The sequence below is a fragment of the Scyliorhinus canicula genome, chromosome 18 (assembly GCF_902713615.1).
Source record: "Scyliorhinus canicula chromosome 18, sScyCan1.1, whole genome shotgun sequence".
In the NCBI taxonomy this organism is placed as follows: Eukaryota; Metazoa; Chordata; class Chondrichthyes; order Carcharhiniformes; family Scyliorhinidae; genus Scyliorhinus; species Scyliorhinus canicula.
In genome coordinates, this window is record NC_052163.1 from 40,491,819 (window position 1) to 40,511,544 (window position 19,726).

At 50.4% G+C, this 19,726-nt stretch overlaps 1 protein-coding gene across 1 annotated transcript in view; it reads left to right on the forward strand.

Annotated features, from left to right (window-relative positions):
* The first annotated feature begins 1,092 nt into the window (after nt 1-1,092).
* xylt2 (xylosyltransferase II) overlaps nt 1,093-19,726 on the forward strand; it is a 141,138-nt gene continuing 122,504 nt past the window's right edge. Inside the window, exon 1 of the mRNA XM_038778388.1 lies at nt 1,093-1,262. Within this exon, the coding sequence (XP_038634316.1) occupies nt 1,134-1,262 (129 nt within the window). The 5' untranslated portion in view covers nt 1,093-1,133. The remainder of the gene's footprint in view (nt 1,263-19,726) is intronic.

The window sequence follows — 19,726 nt, forward strand, 5'->3', positions numbered from 1 at the left end:
CACGGTCTTCCTGTGTCTGAGTGGGTTTCCTCCGGTTTCCTCCCACTAGTCCCAAAAGATGTGCTGCTAGGTAATGTGGCCATTCTAAATTCTGTGTTCCTGAACAAGTGCTGGAATGTGGTAACTAGGAGTTTTTCACAATAACTTCATTGCAATGTAAGCCTACTTGTGACAATAAAGATTTTTATTATCAGCTGTTGATGTTATTGAAAGGTCAGGCTGGGTGGAATGTTCCTGCTCTCACTTCTTATCTTATGGCAAGCTGGCACTTCTGTTATCTCTTTTGGTCTTTTTTTTTGCACCCCTGTAGTGTGCACCCACCCCACTCCTTTACTATTGATGGTGACCAGAACTGCGTGCAGTGCTCACGTGTGGCATAACCAAGGTTCGATAGAAGGTACTTTTCCGTTCCATCTCTCCAGAAATACAACCAAGTGTTTGGTCTGCTTTAGTTAAGGCCTTCCTGACCGGTGTTATTAACTTTCAGTGATCTGTGTCTTGGTAATCAGGGATCTTTAGGCTCCTCTAACTCATTTAGCTTCTGAAGAAGCCACATTGGGCTCGGAAAGCTAAGCTTGTTTCTCTCTGGCCAGACGCTGGCAGACCCGCTGAGCTTTTCCAGCATTTTCTTTTTTTAAATTCCATTTTGATTTTGATTTTCCAGATGTGCAGGTTGGGTGGATTGGCCATGATAAATTGCCCTTGTGTCCAAAAATTCTATGATTCACCTAGGACAAAAGTTCGGCACAACATCGTGGGCCGAAGGGCCTGTTCTGTGCTGTATTTCTCTATCTATCTCTATCTAGATGGCCTCAGATCCTTATTTTTCAAACCTAAATGTAATCTATGCCCTTCTGCAGGTTTGTCAGTGTTGCCATTCCGCTCAAGGTTGGCTAATGCCCAGTTTGTGGAGGATTATGATTACCATGCGGACCACATTCCCATAAAGTAAATAATTATTAATTGAGGTTTAAACAGAGCGAGGAAACACCAAACCACTGATCCTGGGGGCGGGGGCGCGCTAACTGCCGGCGGTTGGGAGGCGCGGCCTCGCGCCCGCGCGCCCGCGCGCTCCGCCCGGGATCCCGCGGCCCCGCGCGCTCGGGAACCCGCACAGCCCCGGTCTGGGGAAGATGGTGGTCAGGATCAGGCCTCGGAAAGTCGCTCGGAGGTACCGGGCGGCCGCGGCCGCTGCTGTCGCCATCCTGATCGTGCAGACCCTGGCGGTCTGGAGCTTCAGCGGCCTGGAGAGTGAGGAGGAGGTAGGACCCCCCCGGGGAGGGATGCAGCGGCCGGCGGGTGGGTGGAGGAGGGGAGGGGAGAGGTCGGTGGGTGGGTGAGGGCAGGCGGGAGGGAGGGCAAGCGGGTGGGGGGTGGGTTGGGTGAGGGCGGGCGGGCGGGAGGGGGAGGGGGTGAGGGCGGGCGTGAGGGTGGGTGAGGGCGGGGCGTGAGGGGGGGGGGGGGTGGGTGAGGGCGGGCGTGAGGGGGGTGGGTGAGGGCGTGAGGGAGGGGGTGGGTGGGTGAGGGAGGGGATGGGTGGGTGAGGGCAGGTGGGAGGGTGGTGGGTGGGTGAGGGCAGGAGGGGGGTGGGTGAGGGCAGGAGGGGGGTGGGTGAGGGGGAGTGGGTGAGGGCAGGAGGGGGGTGGGTGAGGGCAGGAGGGGGGTGGGTGAGGGCAGGAGGGGGGGGTGGGTGAGGGCAGGAGGGGGGGTGGGTGAGGGCAGGAGGGGGGGTGGGTGAGGGCAGGAGGGGGGGTGGGTGAGGGCAGGAGGGGGGGGGGGTGAGGGCAGGAGGGGGGGTGGGTGAGGGCAGGAGGAGGGTGGGTGAGGGCAGGAGGGGGGGTGGGAGGGTGGGTGAGGGTGGGGGGGGGTGGGTGTGGGTGGGAGGGGGGGTGGGTGGGTGAGGGGGGGTGGGTGAGGGTGGGGGGGTGGGTGTGGGTGGGTGAGGGGGGGTGGGTGGGTGAGGGGGGGGGGTGGGTGGGGGTGTGAGGGAGGGGGTGGGTGGGTGAGGGCAGGTGGGAGGGAGGGCGGTGGGTGGGTGAGGGCAGGAGGGGGTGGGTGGGTGAGGGCAAGCGCGAGGGAGGGGGTGGGTGAGGGTGGGCGTGAGGGTGGGTGGGTGACGGGAGGGGGGTGGGTGGGTGAGGGTGGGAGGGATGGGGTGGGTGGGTGAGGGCAGGAGGGGTGTGTGAGGGCAGGAGGGAGGAGGGTGGGTTAGGGCAAGCGGGAGGGAGGGGCTGGGTGAGGGCAAGCGGGAGGGAGGGGGGTGGGTGAGGGCAGGTGGGAGGGAGGGGGGTGGGTGGGTGAGGGCAGGCGGGAGGGGGTGGGTGGGTGAGGGCAGGCGGGAGGGAGGGGGTATGTGAGGGCAGGCGGGAGGGAGGGGGTGGTTGAGGGCAGGTGGGAGGGAGGGGGTGGTTGAGGGCAGGGCGGGAGGGAGGGGGTGGTTGAGGGCAGGCGGGAGGGAGGGGGTGGTTGAGGGCAGGCGGGAGGGAGGGGGTGGTTGAGGGCAGGCGGGAGGGAGGGGGTGGTTGAGGGCAGGTGGGAGGGAGGGGGTGGTTGAGGGCAGGCGGGAGGGAGGGGGTGGTTGAGGGCAGGCGGGAGGGAGGGGGTGGGGTGAGGGCAGGCGGGAGGAAGGGGGTGGGTGAGGGGGTGGGTGAGGGCAGGCGGGGAGGGAGGGGGGTGGGTGAGGGCAGGCGGGAGGGAGGTGGGTGAGGGCAGGCGGGAGGGGGTGGTTGAGGGCAGGCGGGAGGGAGGGGGGTGGGTGAGGGCAGGCGGGAGGGGGGTGGGTGAGGGCAGGAGGGTGGGTGGATGAGGGCAGGAGGTAGGGAGGGGGATGAGGCTAGGTGGGTGGGAGGGAGGGGGTGTTGAGGGTAGGCGTGGGGGGGGATATGAGGGTAGGCAGGGAGGGGATATCAGGGTAGGCGGGGAGGAGATATGAGGGTAGGCGGGGCGTTGAGGGTAGGTGGGGCGTTGAGGGTAGGTGGGGCGTTGAGGGTAGGTGGGGCGTTGAGGATAGGCGGGGTGGGTGAGGATGAGCAGGACTGGCGGGAGGGGTGGGTGAGGGCAGCAGGAGGAGCATAGGCAGGGCTGGCAAGGGAAGGGAGGAATGCAAGGAGGGTAGGGAGCGTGGGTTGGGGGGGGTGGCAGGAGTGCAGGGATGGTGGGCAAGGGGCAGGATGAGTTGCTGGGAGGGCAGGCGAGGGGCAGGTTGAGTTGCAGGAAGGCTGGGCGAGGGGTGGAGGGAGGGTGGGTGAGGGGTGGGAGGAGTGCAGGGAGGGTGGGCGAGGGGTGGGAGGAGTGCAGTGAGGGTGGGCGAGGGGTGGGAGGAGTGCAGGGAGGATGGGCGAGGGGTGGGAGGAGTGCAGGGAGGGTGGGCGAGGGGTGGGAGGAGTGCAGGGATGGTGGGCGAGGGGTGGGAAGAGTGCAGGGAGTATGGGCGAGGGGAGGGGTGAGTGCAGGGAGGGTTTGAGGGGAGAGATGGCAGGCAAGAATAGGGAGTGCTGGAGAGGCTAGGGGGAATGCAGAGAGAGTGGGCGGGTGAGGGTGGGGGAATGGAGAGGAGGGAGAGGGTGGGAGGAGGGGAGGGAGATGTGGGCAGTGGGCGAGGGTAGAAAGAGGGAATGGTGGGTGAGGATAAGGAGGAGGGCGGCGGGTGGGTGACAGTTGAGAAGGGGAGGACGGACAATTCTCGGGTAGGAGGGCTGACGGGCAAGGGTAGGGATGGGTAGCATGGGTGAGGGAAGGGAAGAGGGCGGGCTGGTGATGGTAGGGAGGAGGAGCGAGGGTGGGTGAACAGGTGAGGGTAAGGGAGGCTAGGCAAGCAAGGTGGACCAAGGTAGGGAGGAGTGCAGGATGGGCGGGTGAGGGTGGGGAAGGATGTAGAAAGGGTAGGGAGGAAGGGAGGGTGGGTGAGGGGAGGCAAGATGAGGGTAGATGAGGATAGGGAGGAGGGAAGGGTGGATGAGGATAGGGAGGAGGAGGCTGGATGGGTTGGGTCTGGGTGGACTGGCAAGCCATTCTGGGGAGGAGGAGGGAGGGTGTGAGAAGGGAGGAGGAGGTTGCATGAGGGAGGGGAGAAGGGTGGGCAGACAAGCGGGCGAGGGTAGGGAGGAGGGGTGGGTAGGTGAGTTTAGTAAGAGGATGCTGGAGGGTGGATGAGGTTAGGGAGTCAGAGGTGAGGGCAGGCGATGGTGAAGGGGGGGAGGAGGAGAGTGAGGGTGGTCGAGTGTATGGAGTAAGGAGGGCGAGGCTAGGCAGGAGGAACACAGGGGAACCAAAAGAGGAAATACTGGAAAATGTCAGCAGGTCTGGCAGCATCTGTAAGGAGAGAAAAGAGTTACCGTTTTGAGTCCATATGTTCTATGATCTGGGGACCGGCTTTCAAATCCAACTGCTGCAGATGGTGTAATTTGAATTCATTTAAAATATTGAGTTTAAAGTCAAATGATGACCGTATCACTGGTCATTATCGTGAACACCCATCTGGTTCATTAGTATCCTTTGGGGAGGGAAATCTGCTGTCCTTGCCTGGCCTGGCTTACATACGACCCCAGACTTCTCAGCTGTGTGGTTGACTCTGAAATTGCCCAGCAAGCCACTCAGTCGTATCAGATTGCTTAAAAACAAGTCAAGATGCAACAATTGGGGCAGCTGTCTCACAGACTAATCAAGCAACGGCGTAACATCGGCATACTCACGGAATCATACCTTACAGATAATGTCCCTGGCACCATCATCACCATCCCTGTGTATGTCCTGGCAATTATATAACTCACTGGAGGAGGCACCACAAATCTCCAGCTTTAATGAAAGTGTAGCCCAGCACATCATTACAAAAGATAAGGCTGAAGTTTACATTGCATGGGGAAGAATGGAGGTGGGTAGGGAGAGAGAGAGAGGAATGGAGGTAGGTGGGGAGTGACAGGAATGGAGGTGGGTTGGGAGCATGAGGGTGAGGCAGGGCAGTGAGATTGAAAATTGTGAGACAGGAGTTGGAGGGGCTAGGGTGTGAGGGGGAGGAGACCATGCGGGAAGTGGTGTGAGGGAGAAGGGGGCAATGAGGGTGGAGAGGTGAGAAGGGGCGAGAGGGTGGGGGGAAGAGAAGGGGCGAGAGGGTGGGGGGTGAGAAGGGCAGGGTGGGTATGAGGAGGGTGAGGGGAGAAAGGAGCGAGGGGAGGGTTGGGATGGAGAGAGGAGGAGTGCAGGAGTGAAGAAAATGGAGAAGAGTGGGTCGGAGGGCAGAGGGTGTGTGACTGGCGGTGAAGGCGAGGGTGTGGTGGAAGGGAGCGGTGGGGGGGGGAGGGATGGGAAAGGAGAGGGAGTGAAGAGAGAGGGATGGAGGGTAGAGAGAGAGAGAGGAAGAGATGTTAAGAGTCTGAAAGGAAAAAGACGGGAAGGCGAGAGACAGATTGGAAGAGATCAAAATGAAATGGAGGTTGATGTTAAGAATCCTGCTGATGTTACCAGCGAGAGTGTCTCAAATCCCTGTAGGAATACTTGAAACACAGGTTCTTAGTATTTTTGTTTGGAATCGTGTGAGGAACAATGTCCAGCCCAGTGGTGGGAGTGGGATAAGGAAAAGCAGTAAATAATGCTCAATCAGCGAGTAGAATGTGTGAGAGAAGACATAGACACAGCTGTAAAAATAGATGGAGTGTGATCAAAGAATTATTTTAGGATGAATTTTACACAGGTGGTGGCAGCAGGTTCAATTGAAGCATTTAGAAGGGAATTAGACTGTAATCTGAAAAGGACGAATGTGCAGGTTCAGAGGAGAATGGCACTCTGAGTCGTTCGTTTGGAGAGTTTGTGCTGACATAATGCACCGAATGGCCACCTCCTGCACTGTAACAATTCTGAAAATTGATAGAGGAATGAAAGTTTAAACAGCCATTAGGAGGCTGGTGAGGATAATGGTGGTTAGTGTGCAGCAGTTAATGGGTTAAGGATACAAGTGACCCAGTTCTGGGTAAGTAGCAGTTTGTGTAGAGTGGAGTTTAATATTTTGAGAAATTACTTTTGGAGTTTGGTTGCATTGAGAGTGAGATCCAAGCTTGGGCAGAAGATGGTACGGAGATGGGCGGAGGCAGTTTTGATGGGCCAGATTTGAGCCTGAGCTTGGGTGAGGCCATATGACTGCAGCATTGCATACTCCCCGATTCAGCCTGAATGAGAGGTGGGAAGGGATCAGAGACTTAAAGGTGTAATGTTCTAAGACTAGCTGAAATGAATGGCTTAATGTTAAACTGAAGAAAGTTCTGGCACATTCATAACCTGTTGGACAGATGGTGATTGGCATGGCATTGGGGTTCAAGAGCTGAAGTTTGATGTCAATTGCACACTGATATTAGCTGAACTGGTAGGACAGAATGGGAGGGGATCAAGGAGAGTGACTGATGTTATGTACTGTGAGAATTTTTATATTGTTTGTTTTAAAAATAAATCAATTAGCCCTTCTCCTGTGGTGCTGCTCGAGGTAAATTGGATGATGCGCTATTTCCTAACGGCTGGTGAGTTAGACGACCATGAGTGATGGATTATTCTGCTGCTAAGGTGGAGCTGTGTTTAATGTGACCTCCCCTTCTAAAGCTGCAAAGCAGAGATCCTGAGGGCACTTGGAGGATAATTGCTATAGCTGAGGCTTTGTAAATTTCCAACTCCAGGCCCGGAGAAACCAACGTGAAATGATTGCCTTTTTATACTTTCTACACTATAAAGTCTGGTGGACTCGAAGCTATTTATATATGAAATTGGTTTAAGTTTCAGCCTTCATAAATGCTGTGAGCAATAGTTTGTGGGCTCAGCTCACACTCTGACAATTTGATTGACACTTTAGCGTCAGTGCTGCTCCATACTTAGCTGAACGGTAGAAAGACTTTCACAATTTCAGCATATTCCAAAACACTTCATATCCAAGAATGTAGTTTTGAATTGTCGCTATTGTAATGTAGAAAATGACAGCCATTTGTGCACAGCCAGCTCCTACAAGCAGCAATCTATTAATGATCAGACCATTTATTTTAGATGGTATGTTAAGCCCTCTCAAGAGGATGGAAAAGGTACCATGGCAGTATTCAAAGATAAATAGGAGAGTTTACCCGTAACCAAAGATATTAAAAAAAACTACAAACTTTTTTGTTATATTTGGTGTTTGTGGAAATGTATAATCTGTAAATTTTGCTCCTATGTTTGCTTGCAAAACAATATTAATTGCACTTTGATAGTGATTCATTAACTATGAAGTGCTTTGGGATAATAAAAACACCTTCTTTAGGTAGCCCTGTAGAACAGTTGTGTTTGAAATGAAATGCAAATTGAAACAACTGTGTTCCATTACTTTCTCCCTGATATTGTTCTAGAGTCTTACAGCCCATTTGGCTAGCTCTGAAAGAACTGTACAATCAATCCAACACTCCCCTTGTTTTTTGTCATTGCCTGCAAATGTTTCCTTTTCAAGTATTTGTCCAGTTCCTTTTTGAAAGTTCCCATTGAATGTGCTTCCACCACCCTTTCAGGCAGCACCTTCCAAATCATGATAACTCGCTATCCAAATTTCTCCTCATTCCCCGCACCCACGATTCTTCTGCCAATTATCTAATTATTGACCCTAACAAAATCCTCGGTAGTTTTTGTATATTTTTTGCATGGGATGTGGGTGTTGCTGGCAAGGCCAGCATTTATTGCCCATCCCTAATTTATTTGAACTGAATGACTTGCTTGACCATTACAGAGGGCAACCGCATTGCTGTACGCCTGGAGTCACATGTGGGCCGGATTGAGTAAGGTGGCAGATTTCCTTCCTTAAAGGTCGTCGTGAACCAGATGGTGTTTTGCAATCATCAATGATAGGTGTCATGATCGCCATTACTTTAACTAGCTTTATATTCCAAATTTATTCATTGAATTTAAATTCCACCAGCTGCCATGGTAGCATTTTAACCTCTCTCTCTCTTTCTCTCTCTCTTTCCCTCTCTCTCTTTTCCCTCTCTCTCTTTCCCTCTCTCTCTTTCCCTCTCTCTCTTTTCCCTCTCTCCCTTTCCCCTCTCTCTCTTTCCCTCTCTCTCCCCTCTCACTCTTTCCCTCTCACACACTTTCTCCCTCTCTCTCCTTCTCTCTCTCTCTCCTTCTCTCTCTCTCTTTCTCTTTCTCTTTCTCTCTCTCACTCTTTCTCCCCCCTCTCTCTCTCTTTCTCCCCCCCTCTCTCTCTTTCTCCCCCCTCTCTCTCTCTTCCCCCCCCTCTCTCTCTCTCTCTCCCCTCTCTCTCTCTCTCTCTCTCTCCTCCCCCCCTCTCTCTCTCTCTCTCTCTCTCTCTCCCCCCCCTCCCCCCGATGCTGAGGATTGATTACAGAGCGAGCTGGATTGACACAATTAGAGATACAGTCAGTAACATGGAGTTGCTGGGTGGGAGAGATTGTTAAGTGATTGAGGGAACTGGAGTAAAATCAGTGGAGGTAGTCAGTAACACGGTGCTGGAGGAGGGAGCATGGATACATAGTGAGGTGTGGGAAGCCACCTTAATATTGGTATGGAAATAGTCAGTAACACATGGCCCTGGGAGCAGCGGGGTTACTGAGTGACATAGTGAGAGAGCTGGATTAACACCTTCCTCACAACCATTTTCACACAATATTGCTTCAGTAATTATAATGTATACAGTACAATCTGTTTAGTTTTCACAGGCTGTGTGACTTAAGCCAACTCCATTGAGGATTTTGTCATTGGTAGTTGCTTTGAAAAAAAATCTTGAAAACATTAGTTACGACGTGCCTTGTCAGAATATTCCATTTTTGCATTAGATTAATTCCTGAAGATCAGCTGATCACTCCTGTCACTGGACCATGTGTCACCTATAACAAGGAGCACTTTCTTGCCCAGTGTCCATGCTGGTTTTACTGCCCATCCTGCATACTCCATTATCTGAATGAATTCAAGCCTCTGCTGCCTATGTCCTAAACCCATTCACCCATTACCCTACTCTCCACATTCCACCTTTAACACACACCGTAAACCCAACCCTTCAAGTAACCAATCACAACATCTACCCCAGTGGTATACAGTGACAGACCTGTACCCACCAGTACTGTACCCCAGTGTTAGAAAGTGACAGACCTGTACCCACCACTACTGTACCCCAGTGTTAGAAACTGACAGTCCTGTACCCACCAGTACTATACCTCAGCGTTATACAGTGACAGTCCTGTACCCACCAGTACTATAACCCAGTGTTATACAGTGATAGACCTAGACCCATCGTTTTGTACCTACATGTTAGAGAGTGACAGACCATGTATCCACTGGTATTGTACTCCAGTGTTCTATGATGACAGATCTATACCCACCAGTACTATTCCTCATCTTGAGGATGTTTCTTTCTTGCAGCTGGCTGGGTGGAAGTGAGATCTCATCGTTGGCTGTGGGTTCGCAGATGGCTTATGAACTCTACTTTAGCCTTGCAGACTCTACTAAAGTGAGAACATCAGTTGTCAGCTAGTAGAGGTGGTGGTGGAAATTAGCTTGAGCGGCTGCTCTCTTTCCATCTTCACTTGCTGTTCTCTCTCTGGCTTCTCTTGTTGATTGGAACGTCATGACATCATTTTGACAACAGATTTGGGTGCAAAGTTAGCTCATGGAATAAAAGACAATTGCAACATGGATACAAAATTGGCTGAATGATGGGAAACAGCAATGGTGAATGGTTGTTTTGCAGACTGGAGGAAGGTTTATTGTAGAGTTCCTGCTCTTGATACATATTAATGACCTAGACTTTGGTGTACTGGGCACAATTTCAAAATTTGCAGATGACACAAAACTTGGAAATATTGTGAATTGTGAGGAGGATAGTGTAAACTTCAAAATGTCATAAATAGGTTAATTTTAATTTTTATTGTCACAAGTCGGCTTACATTAACAATGCAATGAAGTTACCATGAAAAGCCTCTAGTCGCCACATTCCGGCGTTTGTTTGGGTACACGGAGGGAGAATTCAGAATGTCCAAATTACCTAACAGCACGTCTTTCGGGACTTGCGTGAGGAAACCGGAGAATTCTGAGGAAACCCACGCAGACACGGGGAGAACGTGCAGACTCCTCACAAAGAGTGACACGAGCCGGGAATCGAACCTGGGACCCTGACGCTGCGAAGCAACATTGAAGCAATGGGTAGACAAGTGACAGATGCAATTCAGTGTAGAGTGAGGTGATTAATTTTGCTGGGAAGAAGGTGTAGCAACAGTATAAAATAAGGATACATTTCTAAAGTGGTACAGGAGCAGAAAGACCTGGGTGTACATTTGAGTAAATCATGGTGGCATGGCAGATTGAAAGAGCAGGTGGGCCTTCAATAACAAGAGAAAGGAAGTTATGATAAACTGGGGTAAAATAGGCATTCGGCCTCAACTGGATTGCACCCAATTCTGGACAACATACTTTCAGAAGGAAATGAAGGCAATAGATGATGATCCATTGCATTGGTTCCAGAAATGAGGAACTTCAGTTATGTAGAATCATTGAAGAAGCTGGCTGTTTTCCTGGGCGAGGAAATGGTTGAGAGAACATTTGATAGAGGTATTCAAAATCATGAGGGGTCGGACAGATTAGATAGAGAAAACCTGTTCCCATTGGTGGAATAATTGAGCCCAGATGGCACGGATTTATGGTAATTGGCAAAAGAAGGAACAGCTTTTTTTTCACACAGCGGTTAGGATCTGGAATGCACTGCCTGGGAGTAAGGCAAAGGCAGATTCAATCATGGCTTTCAGAAGGGAATTGGACCATTCTCTGAAGAGGAAAGATTTCCAGGCGTACAGAGAAAAGATGGGTGAGTGACACTAGGTAACATGCTATTGCAATGTGAATCAGTACAGACATGTCAGGCCAAATGGCCTATGGTGCAAAACCATATTCTGATTCTGTGGTTTTGATGAAGAATAACCACTTTGACGACATTTGGCCATCTGTTCCCTGTCTGGTGATGTTAAGAGAGCAGATCGTAATGTAGACTTTGAGATTATCCCCTGCATGACAGTTTTCAAATAACAGTAATATGCAATGTCTCCACCACAGATCCCTTCCTGATCAAAAGCAGGCATCAAACAGGATTGTGTCATTGCACAAGCACTATTCCCAATCTTTCTTGCAGCAATGCGGCAATGTACTACTGACAGGATCTCCCCTATCTACGATCAACCTTGCCCCTTGCCTGAGGTGTGGTGATCCTTAGGGTTAAATCACCACATGTCATCTCTTCCCCCCTCAAAGGGGAAATCAGCCTATGGTCATCTGGGACTATGGCAACTTTACATTTACATTACAACATTACACACATGTTTGCACTCGGGATGTCTCCCTTCTGTTCAATAATTGGAACATTTTGTAAACGCTGATGTTAAGTGGAATTCAGATAGAGTATTTAAAAATAAGCTGGAAAGTCCAACTCACTTATGTAAATAGTGAATAACAGTGGTCCCAGCCCTGATCCATGTGGAACAAAATGTCTCCCACCTTTAACCATTTAAGTAGCTAGCTTTTACCCCTCTCCTCTCAATACTGGTTTGTGGCCAGCTTCCTATCTGTGTTGCTACTTGGCCCCGACTTCACAATGGGTAGCCCAGTAGCACAGTGGTTAGCACTGTTGCTTCATAGTGCCAGGGACCCGGGTTCAATTCCCGGCCTGGGTCACTGTCTGTGTGGAGTCTGCACGTTCTCCCCGTGTCTGCGTGCGTTTCCTCCGGGTGCTCCGGTTTCCTCCCACAAGTCCCGAAAGATGTGCTGTTAGATGAATGGGACACTCTGAATTCTCTCTCTGTACCTGATCAGGTGCCGGAGTGTGCAATTATGGGAGTTTCACAGTAACTTCATTGCGGCGTTAATGTAAACCTACTTGTGACACTGATAAAGATTATTATCATAAACTAGCGCATTGATGGTAAACTCTTCAAGCTCAACCAGTTGAATGCTGCAATTAAATAGGAGGACAAAAGAACATCCTTTAAGCAATGGGTTTGTTTCGTATAGGCCCATTGAGTCTGCACCGGCTCTTGGAAAGAGCAACCTACTTAAACCCACGCCATCACCCTATCCCCGTAAATAGTAACCCCACCTAACCTTTTGGACACTAAGGGGCAATTTAGCATGGCCAATCCACCTAATCTGTACATTTTGCGGGAGGAAACGGGAGCACCCGGAGGAAACTCATACAGACACGGGAAAAAGTAGAAACTCCACACAGTCATCTGAGACCGGAATTGAACCTGGGTTCCTGGAGCTGTGAGGCAGCAGTGCTAACCACTGTGCCACTGTAATCTAGCATCAACTGAGATGGATACATTATATTGTCAAAGTGCTTCACTCCAGACTGCCCAAACAGGTACTCTACACAGAGCTACACCAGGGAACCCATAGACACGGGCCAAAGGAAACAAGTACTGTACCACAATGTTATATGGTGACAGACTTGTCCCCACCAGTATGGGTACCTCCGTGTTATACAAGGACAGACCAATATTCACCAGTTCCGTATCCCAGTATTATATGATGACATGCTTATATCCACCAATTTTGTCCCCAAGTACTTTAGAGAACAGACTTGTATCCACCAAATCTTTCCCAAGTGACCGATCTGTCACCACCAGTGCTGCACTTCAGTGTTATACAGTGGCAGAGTTCTTAATCAGTTATGTGGTACCCCAGTGTTACGCAGTGACAGACCTGTAACAGCAGAACAGTGCCCAGTATTACAGTCATGATGTGGAGATGCCGGTGTTGGACTGGGGTGAGCACAGTAAGAAGTCTTACAACACCAGGTTAAAGTCCAACAGGTTTGTTTCAAACACGAGCTTTCGGAGCACGGCTCCTTCTTCAGGTGAAGAAGGAGCCGTGCTCCGAAAGCTCGTGTTTGAAACAAACCTGTTGGACTTTAACCTGGTGTTGTAAGACTTCTTACAGTATTACAGTGACAGACCTCTACCCAATAGTAATGTATCCCAGTTTTATACAGTGACAGACTTGTACCCACCAGTTCTGTACCCCAGTTTTGTTTATAAAATTCTCGCATAGCACATCCTAGGTTTAGGCAGGCATAATCCATAACTTCTATTGTGTTTGCTATAGTTCAAGTGCACAGAATATAAAATTTGCCATTCATTCATCATCCTTGACTAAATTCCTAGTCAGCGTCTATTGAGCATTTCATCAAGCAAGGAAACCTCCGTAATGCTTGTAATTGATTTATATGAACACTCAAGACCTTTGGGCATTAACTTTCACACATTGATGTGGACCGGTGCCAGGTAGTCTCCTTATCTGGCATGTTTTTCAGTGTCAGAGCAGTACCCCTTCAGGAGAACATAATTTACGTTAATCTACTGCGGTGGAATATCAGATTGGACTTTTCCTGGATAAGTCTCAACAGACATGAATCTTAGTCAAGGCACTGTACCTTGTGCTTCAAGGAAAGACAATGTCCCTGCTCAGCTCAGCACCACTGGTATGCAAAGGGTGTGTGTGACAAGTTTTGATTAAATGTACAGGCATACTCCTCTCCCTGTCACTGCCGATGTGAATTTAGAATAAATAGATGGTATACTCCACAAAATTATACCTATCAATTTTTGAAACATTTGATAGTGCGTGGCATTTAAGTAACAAAATTACATTGAATGTACGCAGTAACAGGTCATTTGGCCCAACCAACCCGTGCCAGTGTTTATGCTCACACGAACCCCCTCACATTCCTCTTCATTTAACCCAACCACATATCCCTCTGTTTATTTCTCCTTTATGTTTATCTAGCTTCCACTTAAATGCATCTGTGCTATTCGCCTCAACCAATCTCTTTGTGGCGAGTTCCACATCCTCACCACTCTCGGTAAAGATGTTTTTTTTCCTGAATTGCCTATTGGATTTAACAGTGACTGTCTTTTATTTATGATCTTGGGTTTTGGTTTCTGCACAAATGGAAATATATTCTCTACCTTTATCCCTATCCCTTCAGTTTTAGTCTTCCCTTTTCTAGAGGAAAGAGTCTCACCCTGTCCAAACTTTTCCCCCTCTGTCTATCATTTCTGGTCTCATCTATTTAAAAGATTTTTCACCTTCCCCAATACCTTCCCCGATGTTTCTAATCCTTTTTGCAATATGAGACTAGAACTGTTCACAGTACTTCGCAAGTGTGGTCTAATCAAGGTCTATGTAAGGTTAACAGATCATAGAGTCACCATGGAATGGAAGGAAGCCATTCGGCCCATCAAATGCATGCCAGCTCTTTGTAGAGGAATCAAATCAGTCTCATTCCCCCGCTTTATCCCCATAGCCCTGCTCACTTCCTCAAGTGCCTATCCCATTTCTTTTTTTAAACCATTTTATTGTCTCTGCTACCACCACTCTTGTAGGCAGTGAGTTCAAGGTCATTGCCACATGCTGTGTAAAAATGGCTTGTTCTCACACCTCATGGCTCGTTCTCACACCTCTTATCTACCTCTCATTCATATCCTTACATTTGTTTCCCTAGTTCAGGTGCCAACAGCTAAGGGGAACAATTTATCTAAAACTATCAACGCCTACATCTATATCAAATTTCCACTCAATCTCCTTTGCTTCCTTCCCAACCTCATCTTGTCGCCAATATCCTTAATTCCTGGAACCATTCTGGTAAATCTCCTCTGCACCTTCTCAAGGACCATAATATCCTTCCTAAAGTGTGTTGACTAGAACAGGGCACAATACTCTAGCATGGTGGTGCCACAGTGTTATAAAGGTTCAGTATAATCTTCCTGCTTTTGTACTCAATACCTCTCCCGAATCCAAAATCTCATATGTTTTTCTGACTACACTTTCAACATGTCCTGCCACTAAAAAGATCTACAAATATGAACCTTCAGGTCCCTCCATTGCCGTACGCTTTTAAAGTATTTTTATTAAGGTCTTGCAGAATTTTTCATGATAAAACAGTAGAAACAATAATAACAAAACAAACGAGTGAATATTAACATAGTGTAAAAAGAGAATATAGAATAACAATTAAATAGACATTACCCCACGCGACCCAGTCTTCCCACACCATCCCAATGAAGCACTCTTTCTTCCCCCCCCCCCATTGATTGCTACTGCTGACATTTTAATTTTTCCCGAGAAAGTCGACGAACGGCTGCCACCTCCGAGAGAACCCTAGCGTAGACCCTCTTAAGGCAAACTTTATTTTCTCGAGGCTGAGAAACCCAGCTATGTCGTTAACCCAAGTCTCTAAGCTCGGGGGCTTCGAGTCCCTCCACATTAATAAAATTCCTCTCCGGGCTTCTAGGGAGGCAAAGGCCAAGACGTCCGCCTCTTTCGCCCCCTGAACTCCAAAGATCGCTATCTCTGGACTCGGCACCACCCGTGCGTTAAGCACCTTGGACATTGCCCTCGTGACCCTTGCCAGAACTCTCTAAGCTCCGGGCATGCCCAAAACATGCGGACATGGTTTGCAGGGCTGACCTTGCACCTCATACAACTGTCTTCTACCCCAAAAACCTTGCTAATTCTCACTGCTGTCATGTGTGCCCGGTGGACTACCTTAAATTGAATTAGACTGAGCCTGGCATGATGAGGAGGAATTAACCCTGCCCAGGACCTCTGCCCACAGACCTGCTTCCAACTCCTCATCTAGCTCCTCCTCCCACTTGCCCTTGAGCTCCTCCACCGGGGTTTCCTCTGCCTCCTGTAGTTCCTGGTAGATATCCGACACCGTCCCCTCCCCCACCCAGGTGCCGGACACCACCCTGTCCTGTATCCTCAGTGGCGGCAGCGTCGGAAAGGCCACTACCTGTTTTTTCAGGAAGGCTCATACATGCAGATATTTAAAGGCGTTTCCTGGCGGCAGATTAAATTTGTCCTCTAGCGCCTTCAAACTAGGAAAGCTTCCGTCCTTCTGATGCCTGCCCTCTGCCAGCTCTGGAACCCACCATCCATCCTACCCGGGACAAACCTGTGGTTGGTCCATATCGGGGTCCAGACCGACGCTCCTTCCACCTTCTTGTACCTCCTCCACTGTCCCCAGATCTGCAGTGTCGACACTGTAACGGGCCGGCGAGAACGGCAAAGGAGCCGTTATCAAAGCTCCCAGACCAGTACCGTTACATGATGCTGCCTCCAGCTGCCCCCCCCCCCCCCCCCCCCCCCCCCCCAATTGCCCACTCTCCTAATCATAGCTAGATTGGCCGCCCAGTAGTAGTTGCGAAAGTTCGGCAGCGCCAACCCACCCCCCGACTGCGCTCCACCAGCAATCTCCTTACTCGCGGGGTCTTATTCGCCCACACAAAGCCCGTAATGATCCTACTCACCCGCTTAAAAGAGGCCTTGGGGATGAAGATGGGGAGGCACTGAAAGACAAACAAAAACTGGGGAGGACAGTCATTTTCACGGTCTGCACCCTCCCTGCCAGTGACAGCGGGAGCATGTCCCACCTTTTAAAGTCCCCTTCCATTTGCTCCACCATCCGGGTCCGGTTGAGCCTGGGCAGGGCATCCCATTTCCTGGGCACCTGTATACCCAGGTAACGAAAACTTTTCTCACCCATCCTGAGCGGCAGCTCTTTCAGTCTCTCCTCCTGCCCCTTGGCCTGGATCACAAACAGCTCACTCTTTCCCATGTTCAGTTTGTACCCTGAAAAACTACCAAAATCCCTCCGGATCCACAGAACCTCCCCCATCTCCTCCACAGGGTCCGAAATGTACATGAGCAAATCATCCGCGTATAGTGAGCTTTAGAACAGTGTGATACGCATCTACCAGGACCTGGGTGTGGAGCTGGCCAAGAGGCGTGCTATATCCCCGTATAGCTTTAAATGTGCCTCCTGAAGCATTGCTACGTCTGCCTTTAACCCCTTTTAGATGCGTGAATACGCGTGCTCTTTTGACCGGCCCCAGCCTGGACGGGGGGTTAACCCCCCCTCCACCCGCCGTCTAGCCATCGCCCTTTCTTGGCCAACCTCGAGCCCACGCCCTTCGCTTCCTCGAGCGCCCCCACAGGGAGCAACCAGCCCCGACCCTCAATTGGTACCCCAAAATTGATACCACCTCTGTCAGCAAAGCAGCATCCCCTCTTTTCTTCACCCCCCCCCCCCCCCCCCCCCCGCCCCCCCGGCAACAGCCCCACGACTCAAAACCCCCCCGCCAAGCACCAGCTGAGCACTTGCTCACTCCCCAACTACGCTCCTGAGAGTCAGCTGACCCATGCTGAACCTGGCAGCTCCCGCCCCTGGCACCGATCAGACTGTCGCCTCATTGTCCGGATCCTTCTCCCCACGTGAGTAAACCAATTAAACTACCTCTCCAGCCCCAATGAGTAAATAGTAATACGAAGCGAAAAATAAACAGAAGACACTAACATTGCCCCATGAGGAGACACTTGTTGAACCAAGACTCCCAACTTCCCGAAAATTCGCACTAAGTACAGGCCCCCTCCCCCCTCCGTATCTCAACTTTGCCGAAAATACTGCACCCTCCAGCCACCACCACAGCCCTTACATGCACCCAACATTGCATACAATCTTATATTTGAAACGGTACCGTGTTACCCAGCCCCACCGCTGCATTCCACCAAAGCTTAACTGTCCTTTAATTCGAGTCCAGCTTTTCTTGTTTAACGAATGACCACACCTCATCCGGCGTCTCAAAATAGTGATACCATTCCTTGTACGTGACCCATAGCCTCGCTGGATGAAGCATCCTAAATTTCACCCCCTTGCTAAATAGGGTCGCCTTCACCCGGTTGAATCCAGCATGCCTCTTGGCCAGCTCCACACCCAGGTCCTGGTAGATGCGTATCACGCTGTTCTCCCACTTGCTGCTCCGTTCTTTTTTTGCCCACCGCAAGACAAATTCCTTGTCCGAGAAGCGATGAAATCTCACCACCATGGCCCTCGGCGCTTCATTCACCTTGGGCTTCCTTGCGAGGGCTCTGCGCGCCCCGTCCAGCTACAGGGGTCGAGGGAATCCCTCCATCCCTATCAGCGTCTTCAGCATCTTGGACACACATGCTCCCGCATCCGACCCCTCCACACCTTCGGGGAGGCTCACAATTCTCAAGTTCTGTCTCCTGGTCCTGTTTTCTAGGTCCTCCAGCCTCTCCTGTCACTTCTTGTGGAGGTCATCCTGCGCCTCCACCTTAAGGGCTGATACAAACAACTCGTCCTCATGGTCGGATTGCTTTTTCTCCATCTTAATCGCTTTTCCTTGTGTCGCCTGAGTTGCGATCATTTGGTTTATTGATGCCTTCATTGGCGCCAGCATGTCCTTTTTAAGATCAGCAAAGCAGCCCCTAAGGGCTCCTTTGCTCCTGTTGCTCCTGTGCCCACTGTGCCCTGGTCTATACTGGCCACCATGCCGTGCCTCAGCGCCCGCTCAGCACGCTTTTCTCTGATGGGACATAAACGTTTCACCCGGCCACTCCTGGTCCAGCTATCCATACAACAGAGAGGGAATCCTTTTGGCAGTGTTCGCTTCACCAATCTGCCCCAAATAGTCCGTGAAAACTCCTGAAAAAGGTCCGAGAGTCGGTTCCAGACGGGAGCTGCCGAATGTGCGATCTACTCCTCCATGGCCGCCACCGGAAGTCTCGTCACTGCTTCTTCAATGGCCTTTGCGAGATCTTTTCACAGTTGTTCCCTCTGCTGCTGGAATTCAGCTTTAATAAAGGCCATCAAGTCAGTTTGAAGCCTTTAAGTTTGCCCTTCACCCGCCTGCATGCTGGAAGAGGCTTTTGTCTTTGCTGCAGCTCCAGCCAAATCTTTTACTGTTTCTGCCGGGTCTGGTAACCAAGAGATATACCATTCCTGGGGGAAAGTATTCGTCCAAAATTGACCTGCATCTTTTCATCAAAATTCCACCCCATATTGATTTTAAAAATAGCTCTTTTCTGTAACTTTTGGCAGAAGCTGCCTTGTGTGTGACCACTTACTCCATGGTCCACACCGGAAGTCGGCGTACACTTTTAAACTGCCATTTAGTCTATATTACCTCTCCCTATCTCTTTGCCCAAAATGCATAATCTCAGCACTATATTAAATTCCATTTACCACTTGCCTGCCCATTCTGCTAAACCTTCCTGTGTCCTTTTGTAGTCCATTGTACCATGCTCACTATCACACCTCCAAGATGCGCAGGTTAGATGGATGGCCTATGATAAATTGCCACTTAGTGTCCAGGGATGTGCAGGTCAGGTTGTGGGGTGGGTGGGTGTGGATGCGGAAATGGGAAGACTGCTCATTTGAAGGATCAGTGCAGACATTTTAAAATTTAGAGTACCCAATAATCTTTTCCAATTAAGGGCAATTTAGTGTGGCCAAACCACCTAACCTGCACATCTTTGGATTGTGGGGGTGAAAACTACGCAGACACGGGAAGAATGTGCAAACTCCACACGGACAGTGACCCGGGGCCGGGATTGAACCCGGATCCTCAGCGCCATAGGCAGCAGCGCTAACCACTGTTCCACCATGCCGCCTGAGGGACAGTGCAGACCTGATGGGCCAAATGGCCTCCTTCTGCACTGTGGAGATTCTAAGTTGGCAAATTTTGAAATTTTACTCCCGTTTCAACCAGTTTCCAGGCGAGGTCCCCAAATTTGTAATGATTCTGGGCGGGATACCACCTAATGTTTATGCTCCCGGGTGGGGAGGGATGAACTGGCTCCCTGTCTTTATTCTGCCCTCAGTTGGTCGCAACAAGGTCAATTTTAATAGCGTCCCTTCCCTGGT